This window comes from Rhamphochromis longiceps, linkage group LG23 (assembly GCF_057381845.1).
Source record: "Rhamphochromis longiceps isolate RC_006_pf linkage group LG23, R_longiceps_female_GT1.1, whole genome shotgun sequence".
Lineage (NCBI taxonomy): Eukaryota > Metazoa > Chordata > Actinopteri > Cichliformes > Cichlidae > Rhamphochromis > Rhamphochromis longiceps.
In genome coordinates, this window is record NC_140578.1 from 28,976,626 (window position 1) to 29,004,131 (window position 27,506).

The 27,506-nt window shown below is 41.1% G+C and overlaps 1 protein-coding gene across 4 annotated transcripts in view; it reads left to right on the top strand.

Annotated features, from left to right (window-relative positions):
• Positions 1–27,506, top strand: part of LOC146642331 (FERM, ARHGEF and pleckstrin domain-containing protein 1-like) — a 74,545-nt gene that overhangs the window by 38,112 nt on the left and 8,927 nt on the right. Inside the window, exons 3-20 of one of the 4 annotated variants that reach the window (XM_085398707.1) lie at positions 1,855–1,959; positions 4,106–4,148; positions 4,354–4,432; positions 6,880–6,977; positions 8,891–9,005; positions 11,429–11,576; positions 12,220–12,315; positions 12,405–12,571; positions 12,673–12,741; positions 12,877–12,952; positions 14,495–14,729; positions 21,173–21,381; positions 22,938–23,027; positions 24,721–24,854; positions 26,720–26,801; positions 26,916–26,977; positions 27,066–27,241; positions 27,323–27,453. In XM_085398707.1, coding sequence (XP_085254833.1) covers positions 1,855–1,959; positions 4,106–4,148; positions 4,354–4,432; positions 6,880–6,977; positions 8,891–9,005; positions 11,429–11,576; positions 12,220–12,315; positions 12,405–12,571; positions 12,673–12,741; positions 12,877–12,952; positions 14,495–14,729; positions 21,173–21,381; positions 22,938–23,027; positions 24,721–24,854; positions 26,720–26,801; positions 26,916–26,977; positions 27,066–27,241; positions 27,323–27,453 — 2,115 coding nt within the window. The remainder of the gene's footprint in view (positions 1–1,854; positions 1,960–4,105; positions 4,149–4,353; positions 4,433–6,879; positions 6,978–8,890; positions 9,006–11,428; positions 11,577–12,219; positions 12,316–12,404; positions 12,572–12,672; positions 12,742–12,876; positions 12,953–14,494; positions 14,730–21,172; positions 21,382–22,937; positions 23,028–24,720; positions 24,855–26,719; positions 26,802–26,915; positions 26,978–27,065; positions 27,242–27,322; positions 27,454–27,506) is intronic. The other 3 variants (XM_085398708.1, XM_085398710.1, XM_085398709.1) reach the window with 3 other exon arrangements.

Consider the following 27,506-nt stretch of genomic DNA (forward strand, 5'->3'; position numbering starts at 1 on the left):
GGTCAAAGCCAAATTGGAATCAGAGTTTAAATTTTATAGGCGTGACTCTTTTGGATACAAGTCTGCAAATTGTAAAATGTGTCTAACGAGTTTCTTATAAGTGACAGTGCATCTACCATATTTAGATCAGTCTGATGCATTATGCTATGGTAACACTAGAGAACAGTAGTTGGAGGCCAAAATTACTGTGATTGTGTTCAAGATGTGGATCAGGTCTGCGATCGCTCAGGCAGTTGCCTTCCTCAAAGCTACTTTGGTTCATCGAGTTGGTAGAAAAACAGCAAAAAGATGGAGTCAGTTTGAAATCAGTTTGCACTTGAATTGGGTTCAGTTGGAAATATCTTTCAATCTGTTTGCAATAATACAGCAAATAACTGTTTATTTAGTGGTCAAACTGTTGCAACAAATTAACTCACATTAACAAGACAGAATCTCAAAGATTTGAAACAGAAAAATAGAAATTCCTCCACAAACTGTGATGTTGTTGCTGCAGGATGATGTTTTAACTGCAAAATGATGTAGGCGCTCAGCACTTAATAATGGTCGTGGCAGATGGCCCCGCCTCTCCCGGAGCCTGGTTCTGCTGGAGGTTTCTTCCTGTGAAAAGAGAGTTTTTCCTTCCCATTGTGTCCAAGTGCTCATTGACGGTCATTTGATTGTCTGGGTTTTCTTTGTATTATTGAAGGGTCTGTACCTTACATTATAAAGCTCCTTGAGGCGACTGGGGTTTTTTGTAATTTTTTGCTCTATAAATAAGGCTGAATTGAATTGAATTAATGGAAGGAAATTAAGTAAACTTTGAAAGTGTGTTGGGTGTAAATTTTGAGCCCATTTTTCAATTTTGCTCTTTTACTTTGGATTTTTCTTCTCGTCCTTCCCTTTTTTTTTTCTTATCTTTTAATTTGCTTGGGAATATTTGTTGCTGGTGTAGGAAAATGATCAAACCATCATTGCAGAGAGAAATGGACATCACACACACACACACACACACACACACACACACACACACACACACACACACACACACACACACACGCATACCCACTACCTTCTCCCGATTTTAAGAGCATCCACGCTCTATGTTTTGTCTCCTAGTGAAGCATTAAGTGTTGACTTAAAGTGCAGTTCTCATGATTTAGATGAATATGTGTCATTGGTTGTGTGTGTGCCTGTCAAAGTAAGGAATGTGTGCCTTTCTAACTGCATATTAACCTAACTAGAGCAACTTAAGAATGCATAATAGTACGCTGTAACTTTTCAACAGCTATGCAGAATGGCAGGGTAGTGAACTGCATAGAGAAAATGATTCTGGGCTAATTTTGGGTTTCCGTGCCTGACTATTTTAGCCTCACGTTTGGCTCTCATGTTTTTTGGTGGAATCCAGTGAATCTCAGATTCATGAGGCTTGTACTACTGATGAAGTAAACTAATTGAACAGTGCTTTCCCTCCTCTGCCAGTTCATCATTAAACAGAGCAAAGCTGATGGTGTTGTGTTGCTACTCACTTGCACACTTCTCCTGAGGCATTTTTCTTATTTCTCAATGCTTCCAGCTAATCTCCGACCTCAAACTGTTCATTAGACATCAGCCTGAGGCTTCACATCAGGTTAAAGGTCGGCTGTTTGTTGGTGAGATGAGAAGTTTTAGAAAACTGGAACCACTCACAATCTTTCGAGATATTCTATTGAAAGATAAAAGATAAATGTGGAGACTTCTGATATTAAGGCACTTTAAAGTTGAAAAATCAATTCCATTATCAGCACTCGCCTGATGTATGCACCTGACTTTCCTCCTCTGGCCAGCTGTGTTCTTCAGTTTCCTTTATTTGAATCTTTTTTTTTTTCTCTCTTCTAGCAACGTTCACCAGGCAAAGTGCTGTTTGACCTGGTTTGTGCCCATCTCAACCTGGTTGAGGGAGACTATTTTGGACTGGAGTACCAGGACCAGCGGAAGATGACAGTAAGATGCACACATATTGCACCATGGAGTACCTTTAAGTACTTTTGCTCATTTCTGTTGTTTAAAACCATTTTTTATCTATGCTAACTAGGAAAATGTCTCAAATTAAAACTTCCTTCTCACTTGCCACAAGCTAACTTTAGCTTTAATCACATGGGTACACAGCGTGTGTGGTTGAGGTTGTGCTCAGTCATATAATAGAGGTGTTTGAGGTGCCTTAGGGAAACTCTGCAACAAACTTCGCATTCTGTGTTTCCCCCTTGGCGCTCTTTGGTTTGTCAAAGACAAATGTGGAAGAAAGTCATGCTCTTCATTTTTATGTTAACAAACACTTGGGAAAGCTTTATCACACTGGCGTGTGTGTGTGTGTGTGTGTGTGTGTGTGTGTGTGTGTGTGTGTGTGTGTGTGTGTGTGTGTGTGTGTGTGTGTGTGTGTGTGTGTGTGTGTGGAGGTAGGCTGAGGACAGGGGAGAGAAACTTCACAAATAAATAAAATATTTTTCTTTTTCTGTAACCACTCTTGTGTGAGAAGTGTTTCAGATATAAATGAGCCTGGATTTAGGTTTTCTATGCTCCAAAAAGCAGCAGCTCGCTGTATAGTGTTTTGTAGACTTGCTGTATGTTACTGGGGCTGTCTATAGTTTTAATCCTTTTGTTTACTTCACTTTCTATTAATGCAATTAATAAATTTAAAAAACTTGTAAAGAAGAATTTTGCTGCAAGACAACAGTAAGTCTGTAACTCAGAGATGGACTGATCCATTCTGTCGAAACACATGAACACAAGCTCTTTAATGTATCTAAACACAGGCAGTCGCTGTGCTTACCAGTGCCTCGGGCATGAGAGCTGTTGTTTTGAAGTGGATCAGTGGAACAAATGATGTAATGCTGAAGAAATGATTACAACTTTGTCAAGACAAATACTCAGAAAGCAGACCCACATGCACATAACAAATGAGGCTGTCCGTCAAGCAGATCGCCCGCATTGAAACATCGCTATATATCAAAGACATTCACACTGAATCTGCTTACAACGTAGCCATCATAACACTGCCATCATATTCAACGGTATCGTTTGTGCTAATACAGTTCTGAGCTTCAGCTACTGCTAAACCCCAAATAAGGACTTTTTTGGGTATTTTCACTTTCCTTTCTCTTGGCATTTGTTATAGAAATATAAAAGACTGGTTTCACCCAGTATCTGTGAGCTCCTCCTACACCATCGGGAGTTGAGCAGCCAAAACTGGCACACAGGTACATCTTAGACCCCTGAAAGTTCTTATCTATATCATTACATAATAACGTAATCTTGTTGCCTGGTAACCACCTATGATCAGGTCAAGATGACCCGTTTGTAGCACCGTAACACCTTGGATAAGCATCACATTATTTTAATTTCACAACAGTGATATGTAAGTTATATCCCCCAAAAATGCTTTGGTGACAATGTTTTGCTAAGTTTGTGCATTTGTAGCATTTCTGCAGGAGTATGTGCCTTGCAAAAGCATCATATCATTTCAGCAACATCTCAATTATTTCCACAAACCTTGAATTATGTATGATATATGATGACATGTCATGTTGCCTGGCAGCCACCTAACAGTGGACTAAAGTCAGAGACCAAACATTACTGTAGCATGAGCATGGACCAGTCATTTAGTAAATGCACATTAAAAAATGTCCAAAGCAAATGTGCAGTGCTTTTTTTAAACAGGAGAAGAATGAATATATGTTATTTTAATTGATATAATAGTTTTAACGTATTTTCTTTGAAAGAAATTCTGCTTTTCCTTCTATTAACAAATTATAGCTGAAAATAGCTCTCTTTTTAGTAAGTGTCCAGCAGATTTGGGAATTATTATGAACTGTGGACCCATGAACTGAACCATTTGAAGGAAAATAAATGAGATAAAATAAATAGATACAGGAGTTTTAAAGGTTAGTAATTATCAGGTGGTGTCTGCTACACGTAGGACCTCAGGTTTCACTAAAGTCTTTAATATTTCCAGTGAAATGATCTCTTTTCTCACAGCTGGAACAAACATGCACATTAGTTGAAAATGAATCATTTTTGTAGCTAGAGATGAAAATCAGGTATCCGTCTTTAAGGCACTAATGAAAGTAAAGCTGTTCCCTGATGCCCGCAGGTGTGGCTGGATCTTTTGAAGCCGACACTGAAGCAGATCAGACGTAAGTCACTCTCAGATCCCATCCCGTCTTTCATCCTTCAAACGCCTCTGTGCTTCAAACTAAAACACAAATCCAAACTCTTCTTAACTCAGACATTAGACACTCCCACTAATAGTAGTAAACGGATATTTCCTCTGCAGCCTTTCTGCATCTCTCCACTCTGTCTCGTTCTTCCTAACCACATCCCGTTATTTCCCTCCTCCAGGGCCTAAAAACACCATCCTTCGTTTTGTGGTGAAGTTCTTCCCTCCTGACCACACGCAGCTCATGGAGGAGCTGACTCGGTAGGTCTTCCCCGCACAGAAACCACACCTATCTGAAGAAGAAGCTCCCAAATTAAAAGACATGCTGTTCAGCATTTGGTTTCCTGTCTGGTCAGCGTGATTTCAGTCCTTCACCAGGAATTTTTAAGGACAATTTATGATTTACAGCTGCATCCAAACATGAGGCAGAAGTCTTGTATATTTCTTGTTGTCTGCCTGTTGTTGTTTTTGGTCAGACCCTTAGCATTTATAACACATTTATATGCCTGACATCAAATAAGCCGTTTTGTCTTTTCTGGACCCAAACATATTTTTGTCATCTGGGAACAAGGCTCAATAAACCTTCTGGTATTCCAAGCCAGCTGAAAGGAAGTCAAAGAAGATGAATGGTCTGACCACTTCTGGCCTTTTAATCATAGTTTAACCCTGGAAGATCCATTTTATCTGGAAAACCAATCTCTTTTTTTTGGTCCTGATTCCCACCTATTCCCTCTGTCCTTTGCTTAAAATCTGCAGACCATCAAGTCCACCTTCTTGTTTAGTTTAGTGTGACGGAGCCTAGCGGGACCCTTCTGGACTGTTTCTGTTTGTCGGAGCTGATTTAGGACACACGCAGAAATTCTCGGTCACTTGGCTAAAACATAAATAGGACAATTATCTGACCTTCCACATTTTTCCCATGGTGCTGACACTCCTACAGCCACCCAGCTGGGCTCAACCCTCTCGAGGCAGGCGTTGCCGATTTGCAACAGTTAAAAACTAACAACCTGATTACCCCACATACATATTTTATGAGGGTTTTTTACTCAGAAGTACCACTGCAGGACTTGGTTGTGCATTAGCAACAAAAAGTTTAATTTGAGCCTGAGCGGGTTAATTTGAGATGATGGCAAATCAGGAAGCACTAAAGTTACCTGTAGAAATAAAGTTATAGTTATACCCACTGTAGTGAAATCCTACATCTTACTATTGATTCCTGTCACCAGCTCACTGTAGATAAAAGTAGGAGAGATTATTCCACTGACCTCATATCATCTCTGATTGTGTCAGTGGACGAACATGAAGTAGACACATAGTTGTTTCTTTTCCCCTTTTGTTTGGCTCCCACAGTGTTGCCGCTGTCAGTGTTTCCTTTGATGAGTAATGTAAGCACAGATGGAAGAAAGGCTTCCTTGTGTGTATATCAAGCTGTTAACCTCCTATTAGCTGCTGATTACTGAATCTTCACCCCCAACCGGTTGTGTGACATTTATGTTTTTGGTGCTGTATAAACCAGAGCACTCGAGAGAGCATATCAACAACAACAAAAGCTTTGACCTTGGGTGCTAACAAAAAGGTCAAGGTCTAATGCTTAGTCAACCTTGGTCATCATGACCCCTGAAGCCTTGTGTATTCTTGTGAAGTTTGAAGACAATCCATGGAAAGATTGTGGGTAGTATAAAGTTTTTACTTATCCAGTAGTTACTAGTACCTACCATCACAAGTGATCTGCTCGTGATGGTAGGTACTAGTAAAACGTATGACGCCTTTTGTATGGCCTGTTTTAACAACGTGCTAACCTTATTTACAATCAATATTGTATGGATGTAATAATGGTGCTAAAGATACAGAGGGCTGTACCTTATGTACCTTCTCTTTTCAGGGGGTGAGAATAAAATTGAATTGAAATCAGAAATGGGATCTGCTCCCAATAACAGTGCTACTCCAGTATGGTCAAGGCCGCTGGATTGACCTGATGTTTTTCAGTCTAAATAAGTGCAGCTTTCTTGTGTAATAACATTCTGCACTGAAAGCCTCATTAACTTTGCTAGCGAGGTAATCACGCAGCAAAACAGTTGAATTGGATTTTACATTAAAAGGTGCCTCAGATCATTGATCACACTCTCACATGGATTCACTCTGAATGCAGTCAACTGTTTGCCCACATACAGTGAATAGAAAGGCAGCGAATCAGGTTTAAAGGTTGTGGGAGATGAACATGCGGACCTTGAATACTTTTTCCGGTGATGCCGTTTACATTGAATTCTGGCGTGCTCCTACAGGGTGATGTTGCCTACAGGCTTTTTTCCTTTTATTAAGCCTCCCACTGTCGTTGTTGGGCTTTCTTAATTAAAATGTGACATCACAGCCCGGCAGCATGTGCATACACGGGTGCACATGCTTGTGTCTGTGACTCTCATTAAGCCCTCATCATGGCGTAAGTAGCCGCCTGTATAATGATTAACAAAACCCGCAATTAGGGTCAGTTTAAAGGCAGTAGATGCAAAGCAGCGGGCATACACAGGGTTTCTCTCTAAATGCCATCACTTTAATGGTTATGAGATTGGCTCTAACATTGTAAGTTGCTGCGTTTATGGAGTGTGCATTAACCCCTGTAACCTTTCCCCAAACTTCTGTTTTTCATCTTCCTTTTCCTCCATCCCCACAATCTTTCTATTTTTTTGTTTGTTTGTTTATTTTTCCTCCAGGTATCTGTTTGCTCTACAGATTAAACGCGACCTGGCCTGTGGTCGTCTGATCTGCAACGACACGAGCGCCGCTCTCATGGTCTCCCACATTATTCAGTGTGAGTTTTAACACGAAAAGTATTCAAGAATCTGATGTTTGGAAGGCGCTGAAGCACACAAACGAGTCCCTTTTTAGATGATTTTGACATGCTGTGAATGTCATCAAATCATAACAGCAGTCGATGACTGGAAAACAATTAATTAAAATATGCAGAGGTTGTTGAGGTTCCTTTTTGCCTTCACAGTTCAGGGTAATCATTAATAATCACAGCAACTGTATTGATTCGTATAACTTTAATTTTTAATTTGCATCAGTGTAGAGGGGGGGGAAAAGAAGAAATTAAAATCCATGCTTTGCAAAAAGCATGTATGCAAATTAAACGGGAATAAATTAAACTTGAGCCTGAACGTAATTTGATGTCTGAGAGCTGTCGGACCGAATAAAAAGGCAGAAATCTGCACACTGGTTACTTGGCGGCACGGTGGCACGGTGGTTAGCACTGTTGCTGCACAGCAAGAAGGTCCTGAGTTCAATTCCACCATCAGGCCGGGGTCTTTCTGTGTGGAGTTTGCATGTTCTCCCTGTGTTTGCGTGGGTTCCCTCCGGTTACTCCGGCTTCCTCCCACTGTCCAAAGACATGCAGCTTGTGGGGATAGGTTAATTGGATAATCCAAATTGTCACTAGGTATGAATGTGAGTGCGAATGGTTGTCTGTCCCTGTGTGTTGGCCCTGCGACAGACTGGCGACCTGTCCAGGGTGTACCCTGCCTCTCGCCCTATGACAGCTGGGATAGGCTCCAGTGCCCCCCGCGACCCTGAAAAGGATAAGTGGAAGCGAATCGATGGATGGTTACTTGGGTTATTCATTAACGCTTTAGCAGCAAAGTGGGTGGAAGTGATGAAGCCTTTCAAGGCAGGAAAGAGCACTCTTGTTACTCACAGCTTCCTTTCGTTCATCACATGACAGATGCCAGGCTAAAGGCCATTGTGCCACCCAGTAAATGCCTTTCATGTTGAGAGGTGTTGGATTCTTCACCGTCTCTGAAGTCATCAGCTATCCTTTGGTGCCTCCAGGACAACTGCTGATATTTTGGGGCTTTCGCTGTCATCTGTCAATGAGTACACATTGACAGTCTGCTCATCATCAGACAGTAGCTGACTGCATTTCACCAGATATGGCCCCTCTTGCTTGCTTAAATCTGAGGGGTCAGTTGCCTGCAGATACTGCATATTCATATGCAGATAGCTTTTAATAGTTACTAAAATTTCCTTGTCTGAAAAGATCTTTGGCCTCTGTGAAGGTTCTATTATAATGTAAATGCTTTGCTTATGTAGATGACTGACTGTAAATCAACAGATTCATTACAGAGATTCCCTGTGGGGGTAATTTCAGCACCACTTATTGTGTTTTATACCAAGTAAATGACAACGAACATAAATACAAAACAGCCTCCTTCAACACTTACAGTAATACCAACGGGAACCACCATAGCATTACAATCTCAATCACCTCTCATTTATAATTGTAAGCGTTATAGTTGAATGAAGTGTGAGCATGTGGTCGTCTACAGGATGCAGACTTTATGGTCGCGATTCGTCACAACGACCATTGTACCTCAGCTCTGTAAATGGAGGATATAGGATCTTGACTCCGTCTTTCAGATGCTGCTAAGGTACAGCGCTGTATACTGAAGGATATTGCTCAGTTGTCATAGCAACTGTCAGTGCTCAGCCCGTATGTGCACCTGCAGGCAGTACAGTATATGGGGGTGCTGCTGGTATAAAACAGATGGGGACGCATGCATCAGCACACTTCATCTACAACAGAGTTGCCAAGGTTGGTTTGTGGATGAGGAAAAGGCCTTTTAACTCTTTTTTTTTCCTCAACACTCTGCATCTTTATTTTAATCAGCTCCTAACCTTCCTCGTCCTCACTTTAAATAAATATCCATTTTCTTTTCCCTCCACCAGCTGAGATCGGAGACTTCGATGAGACCCAGAGCTGGCAGCACCTCCTTCACAATAAGTATCTGCCCGACCAAGACGCCATTAGAGACGAGATCATAGACTGCCACCGCGAGCATGTGTGAGTTATCTCGTGTGCACGTCCACACATGGATTGCTTATTAGATGTGGGTTCCAGTGAATTCAGGGTTTTCTCTATGCTTTGTGGGAATCAGCATGGGTTTAATCTGCACAGTGTCAAAAAAATGGCAACCAATGTAGGTTTTCAGCCCCTCCCAGTAACTTGAATGGGATTCAAACCCCACTCTCCCATGTGGAAGTCGTGTACACACCCGGCTACTCTACCATGTCTTACTAACTTCATAGCCTTCATGCTCTCTTACTCTATACTTTGCCGGCCTGAGATGTGGGGCAGTAACAATAAAAGTGCCCAAGTTAAATAAGGAGACTAAGAAGAAAAAACAAAACAAAACAGTTATTATCAATAAAATGAAAGCAGGGAGAACACCTGCTGTTACCATCAAAAACAAGGAAATATGGGTTAAAACAACTAAAGAGTAACCTGATTGCTGATTGGAGTAGACTATTAGGAGTAGTATCTAAGTCAGGAGAGAGAGCATGAGGCTCAGACGGGGCCCTGCAAGTTCAGCATCCCCAGGGTATCTTCCTGTAATACATCTTCACTTATCAGCAATCAGGTTAAGCAGTCACACAGAAGTGGTTATCAGATGGATAAGCAGATAACACAGGGGTTCGTCATTTAAGCCGGTCACATTAAAGTGCATTGGCAGCATTTGACAAATTGCAAGCATGCGTCTGAGAGCAACCTAAGTTAAATACAATTTTAAAAAGCAAATTCAACCATATGTGTATAGACTGCACGCTAATTTGATATAGTGTCTATTACTACAAATACATGGCCTGTTTCAGGATCGGATATTAACACACTATTAGTATTAGACCCTAAAATTATTGTAAGTTGAAATTAAATAAAGTTGCATCAGGAAAACACAAACACATGGAAAAACCTTAGACCCTCCTACTGTCCTTTCACAGCTCTGAGAGATTTTCCAGGAAGTGATGCTGTTTTCCAGAGAATTGATTAGTCAGTAGGCAGTGATGTCATGCCTGATGAGCTCTTATCTGGAACATAACCTGTTTCTGAGCCGGTTAATTTTCAGGTTTGCCTTTAGGTCATCTAAAAAACAATCAAGTCTCCTTATGAATCAATTATTTTACTAGAAGATCAAACTACTTGAGTTACAAAATTCTGGCAAATAATGGTTATCATGATCCTTAATGTTTCTTCCTCTCTTCACGTTTCCCTTTCCCACCGGATCATGATTGACTTCCAACATAGCTGCATTATCTGAAATTAATATAAAGGATTTAAAATCTGATCAGCTTTGGTGGATTAAGTGAACACAGTTCTGTGTATACATGATTCATGGGGGGAGGAAGCCTTTAGTAATCACAAACATAAACTCCACCAGTTTCACAGTATGTTAGCATGAATGTCAAGAGGTTATTAACAATCAGGTCATTCTAACAGTACCAAAGCAGCACTGTTTACCTGCAAACAGCAAGATTATCCTTGCTTAGAAAACAATACTGAGCTGAGGTACAGATCAGTTTCTAGGTGGCAAGCTCAGAGGTGTCAGGAGAGATATGTTTGTCATATATAAACACACACCAAGCTCGCATAATTCCAGTCTGCAATGCAAAGATATTTATCTGTTTATTCAAATATACACCCCCCAAACACACACCCATAAGTCTCCCTCCTGCAGAGAGGTTTATCTTCTAACCACAACAGCCAGCACACACTCACATTCACACACTTCTAAATCTCTCCCCTGCAGAGCTGGCTATCTGCAAACATACCACTTGGCACTCCTACTGTGCCCCTGGGACCACACACACAGACACACACACATCATGTATTTCATTTCCATGCTGCTGGCAGCAAATAAATAAATGAGATTCTTTTCTGGACATGCAAAACCCTCCCTTAACCACCAATAATGTATGAAGCGCCTTGAGGCGACTTTTGTTGTGATTTGGCGCTATATAAATAAAATTGAATTGAATAAGAGCTGAAAAACAAACTTGTTGATCATCAGTCACCGTCACACCGTGCACCGCACACCCGTTCTCCCCTCACCCTCCTCTCCGCCTTGCCTCCCTTCAATCCTTCACCCTCCCCTTAGCCGACACAGGAAGGAAATGGCCAATTCAGCCGCTTATACAGGAAACAGGAAGCTATTTTCAGATTTTGTGAGGAAACAAACTTTGTGTGGATTTTGTGGCTGATTTCTTCCTCCCCGCTGTGGGTGCCGCAGTGTATTTTAAGGCTGACCCATGTTTTTAAATTCTCAGTATACCCCTGAGATGCACAGTTTAAGCTGTGACTCATTACCTCTTGGTTAGAGGAATTGATTTTCTTACACACTGAGAGCAAGTCTTGAACACTAACTAAGACGAATGGCTTAAATGAGCTGCTGATTGATCGCTGATAGTTTGATGCATCTCTCTTCTCCACAGCGGGCAGACGCCGGCAGAGTCGGACTATCAGCTGCTTGAAATCGCACGGCGGTTAGAGATGTATGGTGTTCGCTTACACCCGGCGAAGGACCGCGAGGGTACTAAACTCAGCCTGGCTGTAGCAAACAGTGGGGTACTGGTTTTCCAGGTAAAATCTTCAATAAGTAGGGGCCATAAAAGGTTTTTGGGGCTTGGGTGGGGCAGTTGGCTAAAAATTGATATTTTCTAGGTGAACACCAACGGTTTTTCGACACACATTAACAAGGCTGACAAATATGTTTTGTATGAGTTGTAAATGCTTTAGATATTTTATAGAAGAAAGAAGGAAGGGAGTCTTAGTCTTAGTATCATAGTATCCTCAACTCAAGGTGGAAGGTTTTCTCCACTGACAACACCGAGATATTTGGCACAGCAATTAACAGATGGTGGTTGCTGCTGCTCGGCTGCAGTTCAGGCAGTTTTTTTAATGGTGCTCTGACCTGACACTCTCAAACATAACACACAAAACATGCCATAGAACAGTGGATGCACTCTCTTTTGACCAGGCTGACCCCAATTAAGTCCAGTCTGCGCTGTTTCACTGCCCTGATTTTTTTTTTTGCCACATCTTCAAAGAGTGCTGAGATCTTTTAAAATTTGGCTGATATGACAAATCGATTAATTGGTTCCTGACGTTTTGTGGTAAGCCTCCACCCAACTCATCTGGTAAGGAATGTACCGCCTGGTAGTTTTGGGTTTGTTTTCAATTTTGCTTGTGCTGTCTTAACTGATTCTGATTTTTCTGTATTCAGGGGAACACAAAAATTAACTCTTTCAACTGGTCCAAGATCCGTAAACTCAGCTTCAAACGTAAAAGGTTCCTAATCAAGCTTAGAGCCGACCCCACTGTAAGTTCATGCGACGTTTCCTTTCTTTTCTTGCCTCGCCTTTTCTCTTTCTGCTTTCTGTGCTTATATTTGTTGCTGTATCCTCCCAGCAGAATGCCCACCATGACACGCTGGAGTTTGCCATGGCCAGCAGGGACTGCTGTAAGGTTTTCTGGAAGATCTGTGTCGAGTACCATGCCTTCTTCAGACTCTTTGAGGAGCCCAAACCAAAACCCAAGCCCATCCTCTTCACCCGAGGATCCTCATTCCGGTTCAGGTAAGAAGAGGAAAGAAAAAAGAGACTGAAAGTGAACTCCTCTTTTTAAAATATTTTGGTTTCGTATCAACTGGTCTTCTTTCCGTGTCCTCTACCTGCAGTGGTCGAACCCAGAAGCAAATCATTGATTACGTTAAAGACTCCGAGCCCAAGAAAGTTCCATTTGAAAGGTGTAGTGTTCCTCCTTCGTTTTACCAAGACTGAGCCAAGCTACTGAAGTTAAATGTAATCAAATTTCTCGGTCGCTGATTAGTCGTATATGGTATAATCTCATCTGTTTCCCTGCTTTTTTTTTTTTTTTTCAGGAAGCACAGTAAGATCCTGTCCAACAGCAGCATATCCCCTCAGTCTGCCTCCACAAGATCACATGTGCCAAAAGAGGTAATGCGAGCTTAAAACTTTTCTAGAAACCCATTATTAATGACACCCACAACCATTAGCAGGTTAGTGTTTATGCAAAAAAGCATGAGCCAAAACTGCGCATACAAAACTACACTGCACTGTTATATTGTGCTATTGCATGCACAATATCTCCAGGATGTTTCGTCTGAGATCGGAGGTCAAAATTAGGCACGTATAGTTGAGGCAGTTAGTCTTTGTTGCATTACTTGAAAAACATGTTTGCGTTTTTATATCCATTTCTGGCCTTTGACAAAGTAGTGTATTCTATGCTTGAATTAGGTTGTTTTTTGTTTGTTTTTTAATTTGGCAGTCCTGGTATTTTTACTTTAGTGTAAGATCAGAAACTCTTTGGGAAACCAAGCTGAACAATACCCACATGCTTCCTGTTGGCTAACATTGCTTTACCTGGTAACAAAGCTATTTCCCAAAGCTTAGCTAGCGGGCTAACTTTAGCTTGCTTGGTGTTGGAGTTCTGTTTGTGTTAGGAGCTGGTCGTTACTGATGAGAAAGTAGCAGTATGTTATAAAAAGTATAAAATAACTGCTTACCGTTTTAGTTTAACAATAACTAAAGTAACTAAACCTTGTAACTCTTCAGGAACTGCACAATACTGTCACATAATTAAACTGACAAATATTTTATTTTCTGCCTGGGATGTTGTATCTTTGGCCAAGCTTTTTAATCAGCTGCTTAAAGCCCTGCTTTTCCAACACATAACCCCACCGTAAAATCCATGGGTGCTTGGAGTTATTGGTTGGCATTACGTTCACACTTCATGCTGCTAGCATATCCTGCTATCTTTGCCTCAATGAGCAATATGAGTTTCTTTTACACTTTCAGCAGGAATAGTTTTCTTGCATATCAAAGTACTGTGTTTTGTGAGAGGTTGTTGAAGTAGCTCCGTATTTAGGTACTAAATCAACATTGGGGGCTGACATTGGCTCTCACTCTTAGATATGCTCAGGCTTGTCTTGTCTGAATTATCCTTCAGTCTATGCCATAACCTGATGGGCACCTCCTGAGAAATCTAACTACATGTCAGGTTAACTCAACCCACAAGTGTTTTGAATTAATCAGTGAGAGAATAACAATCATTGCCTCAGTATAAAGAATAATAGTCATAGCGTAAATGTATGGACTCAGAAATGTCAACTACCAAAATAGTGTGAGGGAAAGTACAGTAGAAAACCAGAGGGAGAAATATGTTTACCTTTACTTGGAACTGCATTAGAAAACGCCGAAACACAACCACACGATAATTAACAAGCTTTTTTTTTTCTTCTTCTTTTTTTAAAAATCACTCCTCAGCATCTTTGTTTACATCTGGAGCTGTGATTACAAAGCTTGTGTACCCATGCCGTTCCAGGGAGTGAAAATGTGTAACTGAGTGCTTGCTCTAAGGCTGTCCCTGTAATAGAGCCCAAATAAATAACAGTTTTATCCTTTATTATTCCCCCCTTTTAACCTTTCATTCCTTCTTCACTCCATGTTCTGTCTTTTCTCCCCTCTTGTTATTTGCAGAGTGCCACGTCGATCCCATTAGCAGACCAGCCTGACTCAGACAGATTGAGCCATCTGGCTGTACCTAATGGTTCGGAGGAGCCACAGGCGGTCACGCCCCCCACCAACGGTCTTCATGGCCTAACGGCAGCGCCTGGCTCAGACCCGACTCAGCCCCGACAGAACCACCACGTTGCGGGATCAGTACTGGACCAGCAGCTCCTCAACCCAGGTCCATCCTGCAGGGCAAACAAAGGCAGCAGCTCTTCTATTCCTTACATAGACTGCAGCGACATAGACAGTGAATGTGATGTGACAAAGAACAACAGGGCTACCCGGGGTCACAGCAATGCAAATGACAGCAATGAGGATGAGCCTTGTGCTTATAGTAGGCACTTGGGTAGTCCTGGTCGAAATGGGGGGCAAGCTGGGAGGCTGTTTGGGGCTGTTAATGGGTTCTATCACACCAATCACCAAGGGCTGATGCAGCAGGGTATGGTGGGGAAGCAGCAGCAAAGCATGCAGGGTAACAGGAACACTGTAAATCAGTCTCCTGTGTGTAACAAGTTTAATGTGAGTCACGAGCTAACAGATGAGGACGTTTTGACAAATGGGCGTCTCCCGCTCCACAGCACGCTGTTAGATGAGATCTTTCAGGGGCGAGACAAGCGAGGTGCAGTGTTGGGTCGTCCATTAGGAACCGGGACACGCAGTCAGTGCTCCAGCCCGGTGATCAGCAGCTTCCATCACCGCACAAACTCACTCAGTCACTCAGAGATGACAAACGGTCACAGTCAGCCACGTTCAGCTTCGCGGTGGGATGACGGCGGGCATTATTTCAGTAAACGTCCTGGAGCGCTCCCTGTGGAGACTCCCACGGTCCCGCCATCATCCCATCCACAAAACCACTATGGCAGCTACTCCCCGATCGCCTCAAACCGCACTTCGCCAAATCTGGCTAAACCGTACTACAACAACAATAACATGAGGAACCGCTCTGACACTGACCCATTCATTCTCAGCCAGCTGACATCGACACCCATCAACCACCGCAATCGCTCTGGGCTGCACGCCAAAACTCCTGGCTCTGCCCCACTGGAGCGTAGAATGATGATGACCAACGGCAATGACAGGAACCTCCTGGTTCCTGGTCAGCCACGGTCCAATACGGTGCAGCGGATGTTCGGGCGTCAGGGAAAGCCCGGCAGCAGCCCGTCTAATAACAAATACAACACTCTAAACCAGCCGGTCCAAATGATCGACGGGTCTACTAGCAGCGGCACAGACACCAGCGACACAGAGTCAGACACGGGCAGCAGTGCGTACAGCCAGCCCTTAATGTACGGCAACCCGGCCGCCGTCAGCTCCATGATTTCGGTTAACTCAAACGGCACATCCCCGCTCTCTCACACCAAGTTCTCTTTCGGGAGTTTGCAGTTGGAGGAGGGTGGCGACGGTGTGGAGGAAGAGGAAGGGTGTTACCGCTTTAATGAGGAAGACATAGGCGGTCAGGTTTTTAGCTGTTGAGCAAGCATGAGTGGGCAAAAGGAAAAAAACAACGTGTTAATTTAGTGTGTTACAGATAAACAGATGTTTAAAGTCGTCTTTTTCTTCTTAGAGACAGCTTTGTCTTCCTGCTACACTGACGAGCACCGAAATAGAAGGAAAACACTATGGTTGATTGCGGTGCTTTTACACATTTTATAGTCAAGCACGCTTTACGCACAGGGTCTAACGTATTTTCTGGAGCGTAAACATAGGGCAAGATGTGTGTTTTCTAATGGCAAATTGAATCTTTAATAACATCTGTTTTTTCTAAACTCCTTTTTTAAAATTACGTATGCAGATTTCTTAGTAAGCTGCTAGCTGACACTTTTGTGAGCCAGCCAGCTCTTTGTATAAAAAGAAAGGTAAAATAATGAGCATACATTTGGTAAAAGCTTCCTCACAACGTGCCATAACTCAGAAACGTTTATATTCACTGTAGTTGAATGTGCAGAAGGAAATGTTTCATAGAAAGTTAGAGGAAAACCTTGACGTTTTCAAAAAATTCTTGTTCACTTCACACTTTACTTGTTAGCATTTGCCACATTGTTGAGAATTAAGACATTTTTTTCTTATTTGTGGGACATTAAGGTGTAGAAGTGTGTGAAGAGTTTTTTTCTTTTTGGTAGTAAATGTGATACTTGATTGGACTTTCTAAAAGCTGTCAAGCTCAGCAGATTTTCTGCCTTTCTGTGGCATTATACACCCATTTTGTAGTTATAGTGTAGCTTTTTCTCTAAATCAGACTGTCTGGTGCAATAGATGGACTTTGAGGTAATAGCTGAAGTTCATAAATGGATTTGATAGGATGCTAGGAGGGGAGACTTCTGTACAGTTGGTCTGATCCCCTTTAACTGTACAGTGTATTTGATTTAGTTAGTAGATTGAATTGTACTTGGAGTGTTACACTTTGGGAAAAGTGTGTTTTCTATGTGAGTTACTGGGATCTGCCAGAGGAGGAAAATAGCCGACTGCTGTTGTTCCTGTCTTCTGAGCAATTTTTCATGCATTCAGTTCATTTGTCTGTCTGTCGTGGGTGATCTGCATGGTATTCTGGATATTTGCGGTCATGACTTTTTGTATTTAGACCAATTGAAGTAGTTTTGCATCAATTTTAGGGAAACCCTAATCTTTTATATCTGTGTTTTCTAGCTGAAGCTCCATTTGTCTCTACATTTCAACACTTATGCTACTTCAGCTGGCTGGTGATGGGTTTAGGGGGATTTCTTCAGCCTTTATTTCTTTCTATGGTTATGCGTTCTCTTTCTGTCACGGTTTATATGCACATAATCAGCAGTAATCAAACACACCGACCGCCATCCTCGTCCTGCTTTGCTCGGCTTGGCTCCAGGCATGCGCTGCAACCACAAACAGAGGTAACCCTGTTATCTTTCACCTCTCTGGATGCTGTTTTCTGCTGGTGAAGGCTTCCCATCTCCATCTCTGTCATTGGCTGCTCCACTACAGCACGCTGAATTGGATCAAACTGAAGTGAATTAAAGTGTGGGCTTCTCTTGAGACATGCAGGAAATGTTTGAATGTCCCATAAACTAAATCAGTACAAAAATAAGCCAACCTGTTGAGTATGAGTTGAAATTACTTTAAAGATCAACACAAGGAGCTTTTGTTTAGATGTCATGTTTCAGCACTGTCATCCAGATGGACTGAGTAAGCAAAAATTGCATTAAATGGTATTAAGTCAGTGTCTTAGCTTGCTCATTCTCATTCTGGTTTGGTTCTTCTTGCATATTACAGTCTTTTTGCACCTAAATTGTAGCACAACAAACGCAAACACAAACAGTACTGTTGGTAGATTCAGTTTCAGGAAGCTGAACTGTTTTGCTGATATCGGGGGTTCAAGTTACAAGGTGGCTTAATTTGGACTGAATGTTGTCAAGATTCTATCAGCTTCCAAGGTTGAATGACCTTTTGTTTCCTGCTGCCTCTACCTGAATCAAATGTTCATGATTCACTCTTTGTAAATGTTTGTTTTTAAGCATGTTCTCGCTTCTTTTTTTTGTTGTTGTTATTTCAAGGGGTTGAAAAAAAGTCTTTCAGCACTGTTTTCTCACCATTTCACTTTCTGTACTGTAAATGCATGTTAACCAGGTGAAGGATGTTGCTGCTCTCTGTCACTCAACTCTGTTTTTGCTCCCTGTGTCACGCTGTGTTTCTGTCGTGGGGCTTAAACTGGATCCAGATGTGTGAGGGTGCAGTTTAACACAATCCTAACAACAACCCTATAGCTTTGCAGGCTTCTAGACTCAGATACTTCTTACTGCAGTTTATAGCCCTTTTTTGTTGTTGTTATTGTTGTTGTTGTTGTTGCTCCTTGCTCATGATTTCTCAACTGCACTGTTTTGTTTTTAAATATTTAGAAACCATTCGTACCCATTGCGGTTTCCTCACCAAGCATGAGGACAAAACAAGGCTGACTCAACTCCAGTGCTCTTTTAACGGAGACTGAGAGGGCGAAGGTAGACAGACACAAGTAACGTTCAGCTTAAAGCATAATGCAAGTGCAAGTGCAAAAATAAAGATATCTTTGAGAGATATTGGCATTTTATTTTTTAAGGTATGAAAGTCAGAGTATTGTGAGAAGTTATTCACATGCATACACTGGAATACTGGGGTTGAGTCCAGCTTGTCTTTAGTCTCGCTGCCTGTCAACAAGTAGCACTTGAAGCCAGTCACTTCCACTGAAGCTTGTTTTTGTAGTTTTAATATAAAGTAGATGCAGTAAAAGACTGATTGATTGATATTTTGTTTATTTATGGAATTAATTGCAGCCAAATTTGGTTAATTTGACTGATTAATTTAAAATGAAAGGTAAACTACCTTGTAGCTTTTTTTGGCGATTATATATACATATATATACACACTGTGATGATATCAGGTTGCATCACGAAATAGTTTGAAACTTTTGGAAATATTTGATGTCTTTCTGAAAGCTAAAGATTTATATATGTTGAAAATATGAAGCTACAGCCAGTGGCAAGTTAGCTTAGCTTAGCAAAAAACATACCCCATATCTCTGTCTAAAAGTGACAAAGTCCACTTGTTAGCAACTGTAAAGTTTAGAAAATAACTTGACAGGTTGCGGTTTTGTAGGGATTTTCTCACTTGTTGCTAACTAAGCTAAGCTAACTTAAGCTGAGTTCATAGTCAGTCTTCTTATTTAAGTCTGAGCAAGAAAGCAACCATATTTTCAAAGTGTTTCTTAAATTTAGATTATTAAAATGGTATACAAGGGTACTGCTGCGTCACTTGATCCTTTAATCTTTTTCTTTTTACATGATTTTTTTTAAAAGGTGTAAACCACTTGTTTGCTGTTCTTTTAAAGTTAAAGTGGAGACCTTGGTGGCAGTTGGGGTTTGCATGTTTTCTATTTATTTGTTCATTTTAATGACTGTAGCATGCTTTGAAATTATAAATACTGAACATGCATCCATTCTAGTCAAAGATCTGCATAAGCATCTTTACAAATTAACATGCTGATTTTGAATGGACTAAAGCTGCATTGACTCACTGTTTTTTCTGTCTCTGCTGTAACACTTTGTATTCCTCCGCACCTGTCCTTTTTTTTTTTTTTTTTAATTTTCATCACTAAGCACCTTCTGAATCTTTTTTTGGTGACTTCTCTGAGGCCCCCTTCCCCCATTTTCCCTTTAATCTCTCTTTTTAACACTGTAACTGATTATGTGAACTAGTGTCAATAAACAAAAAAATGATGACGTTTGTCAGAAGAAAAGGGACTTGGGAATTTCTTTAGAACAAACAGGTGCTGAACTGCCGTGCCCCTCACACACCCACCTATATACCCTCCGCCTGCTCGTCACATGGATCCCACCAGTGTTTTGTGTTGTGGTAGTTAGTCTGTAGCGTAGCCTGTTTGTCTTTTTCAGTGTTGTACTTGATTCCACTCCGTTTATTGTTTTGTAGCTTCAGTTTGTTTTTTTGTGGTAGTTTCTTAGTGGTCTTCTGTATAGTTGTCAGTGTTGTTATAGCATCCCCCCCACACACAGACTTGCACTCATTGGTTGCCATGGTTTTATCCATGATTCAGTTTGGTGTATAGAAGTGGACTCTGTGGAAACTTTGCACCTGGGCAAGTATACAGTCACGACTTAGTACCATGTAGTTACCATGTAGTTAACATCTGTAGTGTTTCTCACATTAGTGAGAAGTAGACTTATCTTTTTACCCTTTCCATCATTTTCATAAAGGGCTGCCAGAAGCAGATTTAAACTACTCAGAGCATATGCCTGTTATACGACAGCTCCATTTAAGGCATCATCAAAACTTTTTAGTAAAAAGTTAAAGTGGCTAACTTTTACTGCTTCCAGCATCTCAAAGTTTAGGTGATCTTTTTTTAAATCATAAATGGTTGTAAATTTAATGGCACTGATCAGTCTTGTACTGTCCTTCTGGTGTTTATGTAGGCAAATTGAAGCAAAAGATAGCTTGCTGATGAACTATGAAATATGCAGAAATGTTCAAAGCCCTCCACTATGCACACCATCATTCTTCCCCTTAATTTGCCTATGTAATGCCTTGATATAACCTTTATTAATGGTTGGCTCCTTACTAACAGTCTGTTTTTCTTCTCTCCATCCCTTCTAGCTATGCTTTAATCATATTCACATTCATATAAGTGAATGCAAATAGAATAGAGTCAGTGGACAGTAGCATTTGGTCAAGTGGCATTTGGTCCTAAAGTATGATCTAAATGAGAGGTGCTCATTTAGACCATACTTTAGAACTGATTGTGTAGAATTATCCAGTGTTGAAATTCATTGCCAATCATCTTGTTTTATGTTTAATTGAGTTATTTGGAGACAATATTATTGAACAATTCTTCTTCTTCTTGTTAAATATGTTTTTAGGTGCACAGTGCAGTGAGCCTGGAAACCTTTTGCTTCACTGCTGTGTCTGGCAGAATAAATAATTCTGTCATGATTAAAAGTTCTATTAAATGATAAGAAATACAAATACAAGTTGGCAGTGCATTTCATTGTAGAAGCTGAATTTCTCTTTGTATCAAATTTAACACTGTCCCTTATCTTCTCTTGTCATCTTCTCTTACTCTTTGTTCTATTCCTAACCTCCGCTTCTCCCCCCTTTCTATATTCTTCTTTTCTTCTCGCCCCTCAGGAAGTCCGGGTTCAGAGAAGTCTTCGTTGGGAGGTCCTCATGTAGCAGTTAATGGGAACGGCTCTGTGAATGGGCAGAGAATGGGAAGGACTGGGGTCCTGGGTGCTGAACAGAGTGCTGAAATCCAGCCGTTATCCCCACTTACCAGCCCGCTGCTTACCGAAGCGGGATATGTTCGCAACGATGAGGAAGACGAGGCGAGGAGGAAGGTGGGTATACAGAGAGTAAGAAGGTGGATGGGGAAATTTCTTGTAGTCACTGAATTGGCCCCCAGAAGGACTTCAAAGGAATTTAGTCTGGACTAAGAAGTTGTGAACACCCAAGTCTTTCAGTACTTGGAAAAAACAATGCTGTGACTCAGACAAATGTGCAAAGCCTTTAGCCACTCCTCTTTTCTTTATATTTTGATTCAAGCAGCCAGAGATTCTTGTAATTTTTGTAAGTGTGCTTGAGCAATAGTTTTCCAGGCTTTCTTAAGTCCTTTCAAAAGTCTTGGTGACTTTTTCACTCATTTCAATCCAGTTCTTTCGCCTGACCATTTTCATAGGAATGATTTGTTTGTTAACACTGACCTATGAATCACTGAAGCATTAATATGGTCAAATCAAGTTATGACCCTGTGTTGTGTTTACACAAAACAGACAGGAAAAAAAACACGAAGTAACAAAGAACTTGTTTTGTTGGTACAGCCTGTCACATATACACATGGAGATATGAAGAAACTGGACAAGTAGTGGACAAAATAAGAAGTGGCATACCTGAAAAAAACAAAACAAGACCTTGTTGCAGATGAACTATATCTGAAAGTCTTGTCCTTAAGAAGCAGGAAAACTAAAGCAAAGACCTGACTCAGGACCTGAGAGATGCATCTGGACCCAAAGGTCGATTCATCGACTGTTCACTGAAACCTCATCAGAAATGGTCTCAGTGAAAGACTGGCTGTCAAGAAGCCAATCTTAAGGAAAGAAAGGGGTGGGGGTAGGAGTGCTGAGGTATTCCACATTACAGAAGAACTGGAATGAAAAACAGTGACATCAGGTCTGAAGGAGTGACAAATCCAAATGTGAAAGTTTTCATTCAAATCATTGTCGGTATGTATGGAGGAGGTCATTAGTGTGCTGTGAGTGTCCACAGCAGGGGTCTCAAACTTAAATGAGCTGTGGGCCACTGCTGGCACTGGAGGGCCGCTTCAGTGTTCAAGTAATACAAATATTGTATAACAATACAAAACTGCAAATTTGTTTTCTCACTCTTAACTAACAGAAGTCTTTCATTGAACTACCAAATAAACAAATTGGTTCTCTCTTTCTGACCAGACATGTGGCAGCACGTCCGCTATAATTTTGTTTATATTAAAAAAAAATGCAGACGTAAGTGTGCACATTAGTTTTTGACTGCTAGTGAAAAATGTTTCACGAGCAGCATTTTTTTTGGCTTTTTAAAGAACTTATTTTAACATTGGACTCAACAACAAACAAATCCTCCCTAACAAAAAAGTAACTTCAAGGGCCAAATAAATGAATCAATGCAGCTATTTCCAATTTTTCTAGCAAAATGCAAAGAAATAAGGTTGGCTGAAGACTTTTGCACGTTACTGTAATTTGGTGAGACAAAGAAATTATTAATTGGGGGAATTCATCCAAATTAATAACAAGAACTGAACTGCTGGTCTTTCGCAACATAAAATGTGCAGACTTCTTTCTGTAGAAGATGAGATAAAAATATATATAAACAGATTGATTTGCTTCTTTTTGTTTCTGTCTAGAAGTTTCCCACAGACAAGGCTTACTTTATAGCCAAGGAACTATTGACCACAGAGCGGACCTACCTCAATGACCTGCAGGTTATCACAGAGGTAAAGATAGTGGTGCCTCTTTGTCTCCATGTATTGTCCAGTCTCTTGTGTCCAATCTGTTATCTCTTCCCTTCACACTGTGAGGCCAATACCATCTGGATTAGACTGAAAGTGGCAGGACCAAGAGCCAGTGGGGTCCAAAAGCATACCGTGAGCCAAGGCTGGTTTCTTTAGAATAATACCGGAATAATGAGTCAAAACTGTTGGTTTAGAAGTCTAATTTTGGGACAGTGTACCAAAATTAATCTTTTTAAAAGCTCATGTGCTGGAACAGTGAGTCAGGGTTGGTTTGCACCGCACAACGTGCTGAATTCGAGATGCAAGCGTTGGTGTTTTTTACAGCTATATATTAGAAAAAGAGGCCCCAAAGGGAAAGTAAAGGCTCAAGTCTGAACCAAACTCACAAATCTCACAGTGTTTGTTCTCAGTAATGCAACATTAATATTACATTAGTTCCAGCACACAGTTCCAGTCTTACTTCTCTTTTTTTATTCACATCCCAGAAAAAGGCTTTTATGTGCCTTTAGTTTGGCCCCCGACTGAAGGCTGAAGTTTATGAGCACTTTTCTCATGCAGGACAGAGATGAAAATGCATTCAGTGCAGTGCATATGCTACAACTCTCTTCCTTGTAAGTGAGCAGACTTGTATCTTTTTGCTGTTACATAGCTTGGACAGACTAATTAGCTTCAGGCTCTTTTAGTTTACAAGTAAAACCGCTGAAGTCAAGACAGAAAAAAACCCCACTCTGCATTTATAAAAACAGCGTGTGGGATGAAAGTGCAGCTTAATGTGGGTCAGACTCAGTCTTTGCTTTTATATGACTCACTTTTACTGTCTGTCGCAACTGCTTTCGAGAAAAGAAAAAAAAAGGAAATGTGATAGGCGGGGTTATGATGAGTAAAGACCACCAATGCAGAAACACAGGTTCAGCACCTGCTTGCTAAAGACCTGTCTCCTTAATACTGAGACACTGACGGTGACCTCTGACCTCGCTGTGGATTGGAAAACGCCTCTGTTCCTACTTTTTCCTTTCTCAGCTGTTTTTCTTCACAGTAGTAGTTTCCAGCCTCTTTGATGTGGAAAGAAGGCATGCGCGGGTGCTTTTTTAAAACCTCTTAAACATTTTCCTTTGCTGGTACAGCTCATGCCTGGGATCCCACACCCACCCATCTTTTTCTCTTCTTTTTTCTTTTTTAAATCTCGTGTCACTCGTGTTCTTTCCGGGCGAGTCTGTCTGTGAAACTGCTGGACTGCCGCCTGTCTGCTCGAGCTCTCAGATCCTGTGTGATTTACTACAGCGGGGAATATAACACCTCTGTGTCAGGGGTCGTGGTGCGCTCACACGGGGCCCTGAGCACATTTATGTGTGTCTGATGGATTTCTGTTATCATGTCCAATCCCTCATCCTGGATCCTACCAGTAATGTGTGGGACCTCATACTGGATGTGTCCTTCCAATCTCTGCCAGTAATCTGGGGGAGTTGTGGATGAGTAGGAGTTACATTCTCATTATTTTTATTCCTTCTGAATGTTTTGTTCACTTACTTGTGAGGAGCAGAAAAGGCACTCATTATGTGCCGAAGTATCCGATATGGAAATACAATTTAAAAAATATATGTATATAGTAAAAGATAAAATGTGATCTGCATTTTCTTCTTTTTCCACATGTCCACATTGTTTGTCAATTTTCTAGTCCTTCCACAGCGCTGTGGGGAAAGACGAGGCTTTCCCAGACTCTGTTAAGAGCCTGATCTCTGCCAACTATGATCCGGTGTACAAGTTTCATCAGGGATTCCTCAAAGAGACAGAGCAGCGGCTGGCGCAGTGGTCAGTGTCCATCTGTTTCCATTCAGAAAAGTTTTTTTTGTTTTTCAGAAATTTACAGATGAGGTTTAAAATTATTTATTTTTACTGTATGTTTATTATGTTTAAAAAAGGGCTTGAATTAAAGTTGTATTTGTTTTTTTCATTTTCAGCTCTATAATTTTATTCAGCCTACTCTGGAAAAGTAGCTTTGCATGATCCACGGTTCAAAATAATCTGTATTTATCTTAACCTGGGGCTGGCTCTGACTGAAAGAAGGTGTTTTAACTCCTCTCCCCCTACTTTCATATGATTGGCTGCCCCTCTTAGACTGAACAGAGGAGGTGGGTGGGGCTTCTGTGCTCACAGACAGCGCATCCACACTGGAACTGATTCGCAGTGATGTGGTGACCGCAGAAAGTGAATGAGTTTCTATTATTTCAGATGACTACATGTTTAATAACCGCTGGTGACGGGAAGCAGGCGAGACCTGAAACTAACTTTGTCAACTTCTACATGACTGACTGAAGCCACTACCAATCAGAGTGAAGAAGACTATTAAAAATGACATATGAATCTTATCGTAAAGGCAATCAGAGCCTGCAATGTCATCAAGCAACTGGCCTTCAGCTTCAAAATGATGCAAAACAAGCGAACCATCTCCGGTGCGAACACAGCTTCAGTCTTGGCTCTGTATGATATCATCTACATCCAAGAGTGGAAAAGGCTGTCTCAAACAGAGCATTGGGCTCATAGGGTTTAGTAATCCTTATTTAAACAACAGTATGTATACAACATTATATAAGGTAAAGAATAATAGGCCCCATTTTTAACAGAGGAAAAAGAATAAAAATAGAAAAATGTTACAAACTAAAAATGGTCACAAATTAATTCCTTCCTATTTTTATGTTTAACCCTTGTGTGGTTTTCGTATTTTTGTTACTCAGCCAGTGTTCATGGGTCTGGTGGACCCGCTAGAGTTTTGGCTTTCCAAATTAACACTATCAAACAATTTTATGTTAAATTACTCAACAGATGTTTACTTCATCCCAATTACAAGACATATGAACAGCAAACATGGTTAATTTTTTCCCTTTACCTTTGTTAGATCACATTTATGAATTAATGTGCTTCTCGTTTTTCTTTTATATAAAATGTTATAAATAAATCAGTTATAATCAAGTGGAGTGAGTGGAAAGACACAACACATTTACACGTGAAAAAATAATTAATTGTTTAATTTTTCTTTTGAAAAAAACTGAACACGGGTCTCACAGACCCGAACACCATACAAGGGTTAATTCAAATGTGTAGAACATTTTCCACAGTGCAATTAAGCAGGATTAGTTCATGTAATCAAAACAAGTCCAAAAAAATGGGAAGCATTTTAACACCAGATTAATCTTGGTGCTGATGTAGGATCAGGAAAAATGAATCCCTTCTGCTGTAGTTCGTCTCTGTGTGCTGCTTTGTTTCCAAGCAGTTCTAGTCATGTTTCATAGTCATATTCAGCCTAGATTTTCTTTTAGTAACCCAAGGAATTATTTGAACTGATTACATTTTCATTTTCCTGAATCTGAGATGGCTAAATGGCTTTGTTGGAAATTTTTTCCTTCACTTGACATAATGTGGTATGAAAAAGTCTGTGTTCGTGCAAATACCTGAAATTCCTCACTTTCCCTGCTGTCAGAATCTGTTTTGTGTTATCTCTGTAATGACAGGCAGGAGCACACATACACACTCACACACACTTACACACACTGGTGAGATGAATGGGGCTGTGGGAGTTGAATGAAGACTTTTCCACACTTGTGTAAGATGTTTTGAGCTGACACCTACTGGTGAATCTGTGCTCCTGCACATTAACGCACGTCTTAATCTCTCTTCAGGGAGGGCCGATCTAACGCCCACATTAAAGGAGACTATCAGCGAATTGGTGACGTTTTACTCAAGAACATTCAGGGTCTCAGGGTAAATCTCCATACTTGACTCTGGATCATTAATTTCATAAAATAAGGTGCATTTTAATTTTTAACTTTTAATTTCTGTCTCTTATCTTGGTTTCATCTCTTTCCGCATCTGCAGCAGTTGACGATTCATCTCCAGAAACATTCAGAGTGCCTGGTAGAACTGGAGCGGGCCTGTCGGTGGGTGGCAAAACAGTGAGCATGCAGACAAGTTGTTCAAATCAAAACAGGATGTCCTAAAGAGAAACTTCATCCCTGTGACTATCAGGTCCAGTCGGAAGGTGGAGACTTTATGTCGAGACTTCGAGCAGCAACGGGTTTGCTACCTGCCCCTCAACATCTTCCTCCTCAGGCCTCTTCACCGCCTGCTGCACTACAAACTTATCCTGGAGAGGCTCTGCAAGCACTACCCGCCCACACATGATGACTTCAGGGACTGTAGAGGTACACAGTCCCCCACACCTACCCTTTCCGCTCATGTGTGTATTTTCTTTCTATATATGAAAATAAATCTGTCTCCTCCAGCTGCCCTGGCGGACATCTCGGAGATGGTGTTGCAGCTTCAGGGAATCATGATGAAGATGGAGAACTTCCAGAAGCTTATAGAACTGAAGAAGGATCTGACCGGCGTCGAAGACCTCATCAGCCCTGGAAGGGTGCGGCTCTTTAATAATTCAGCTAGTCTAGATTCATCCTGGACATTTGTAGA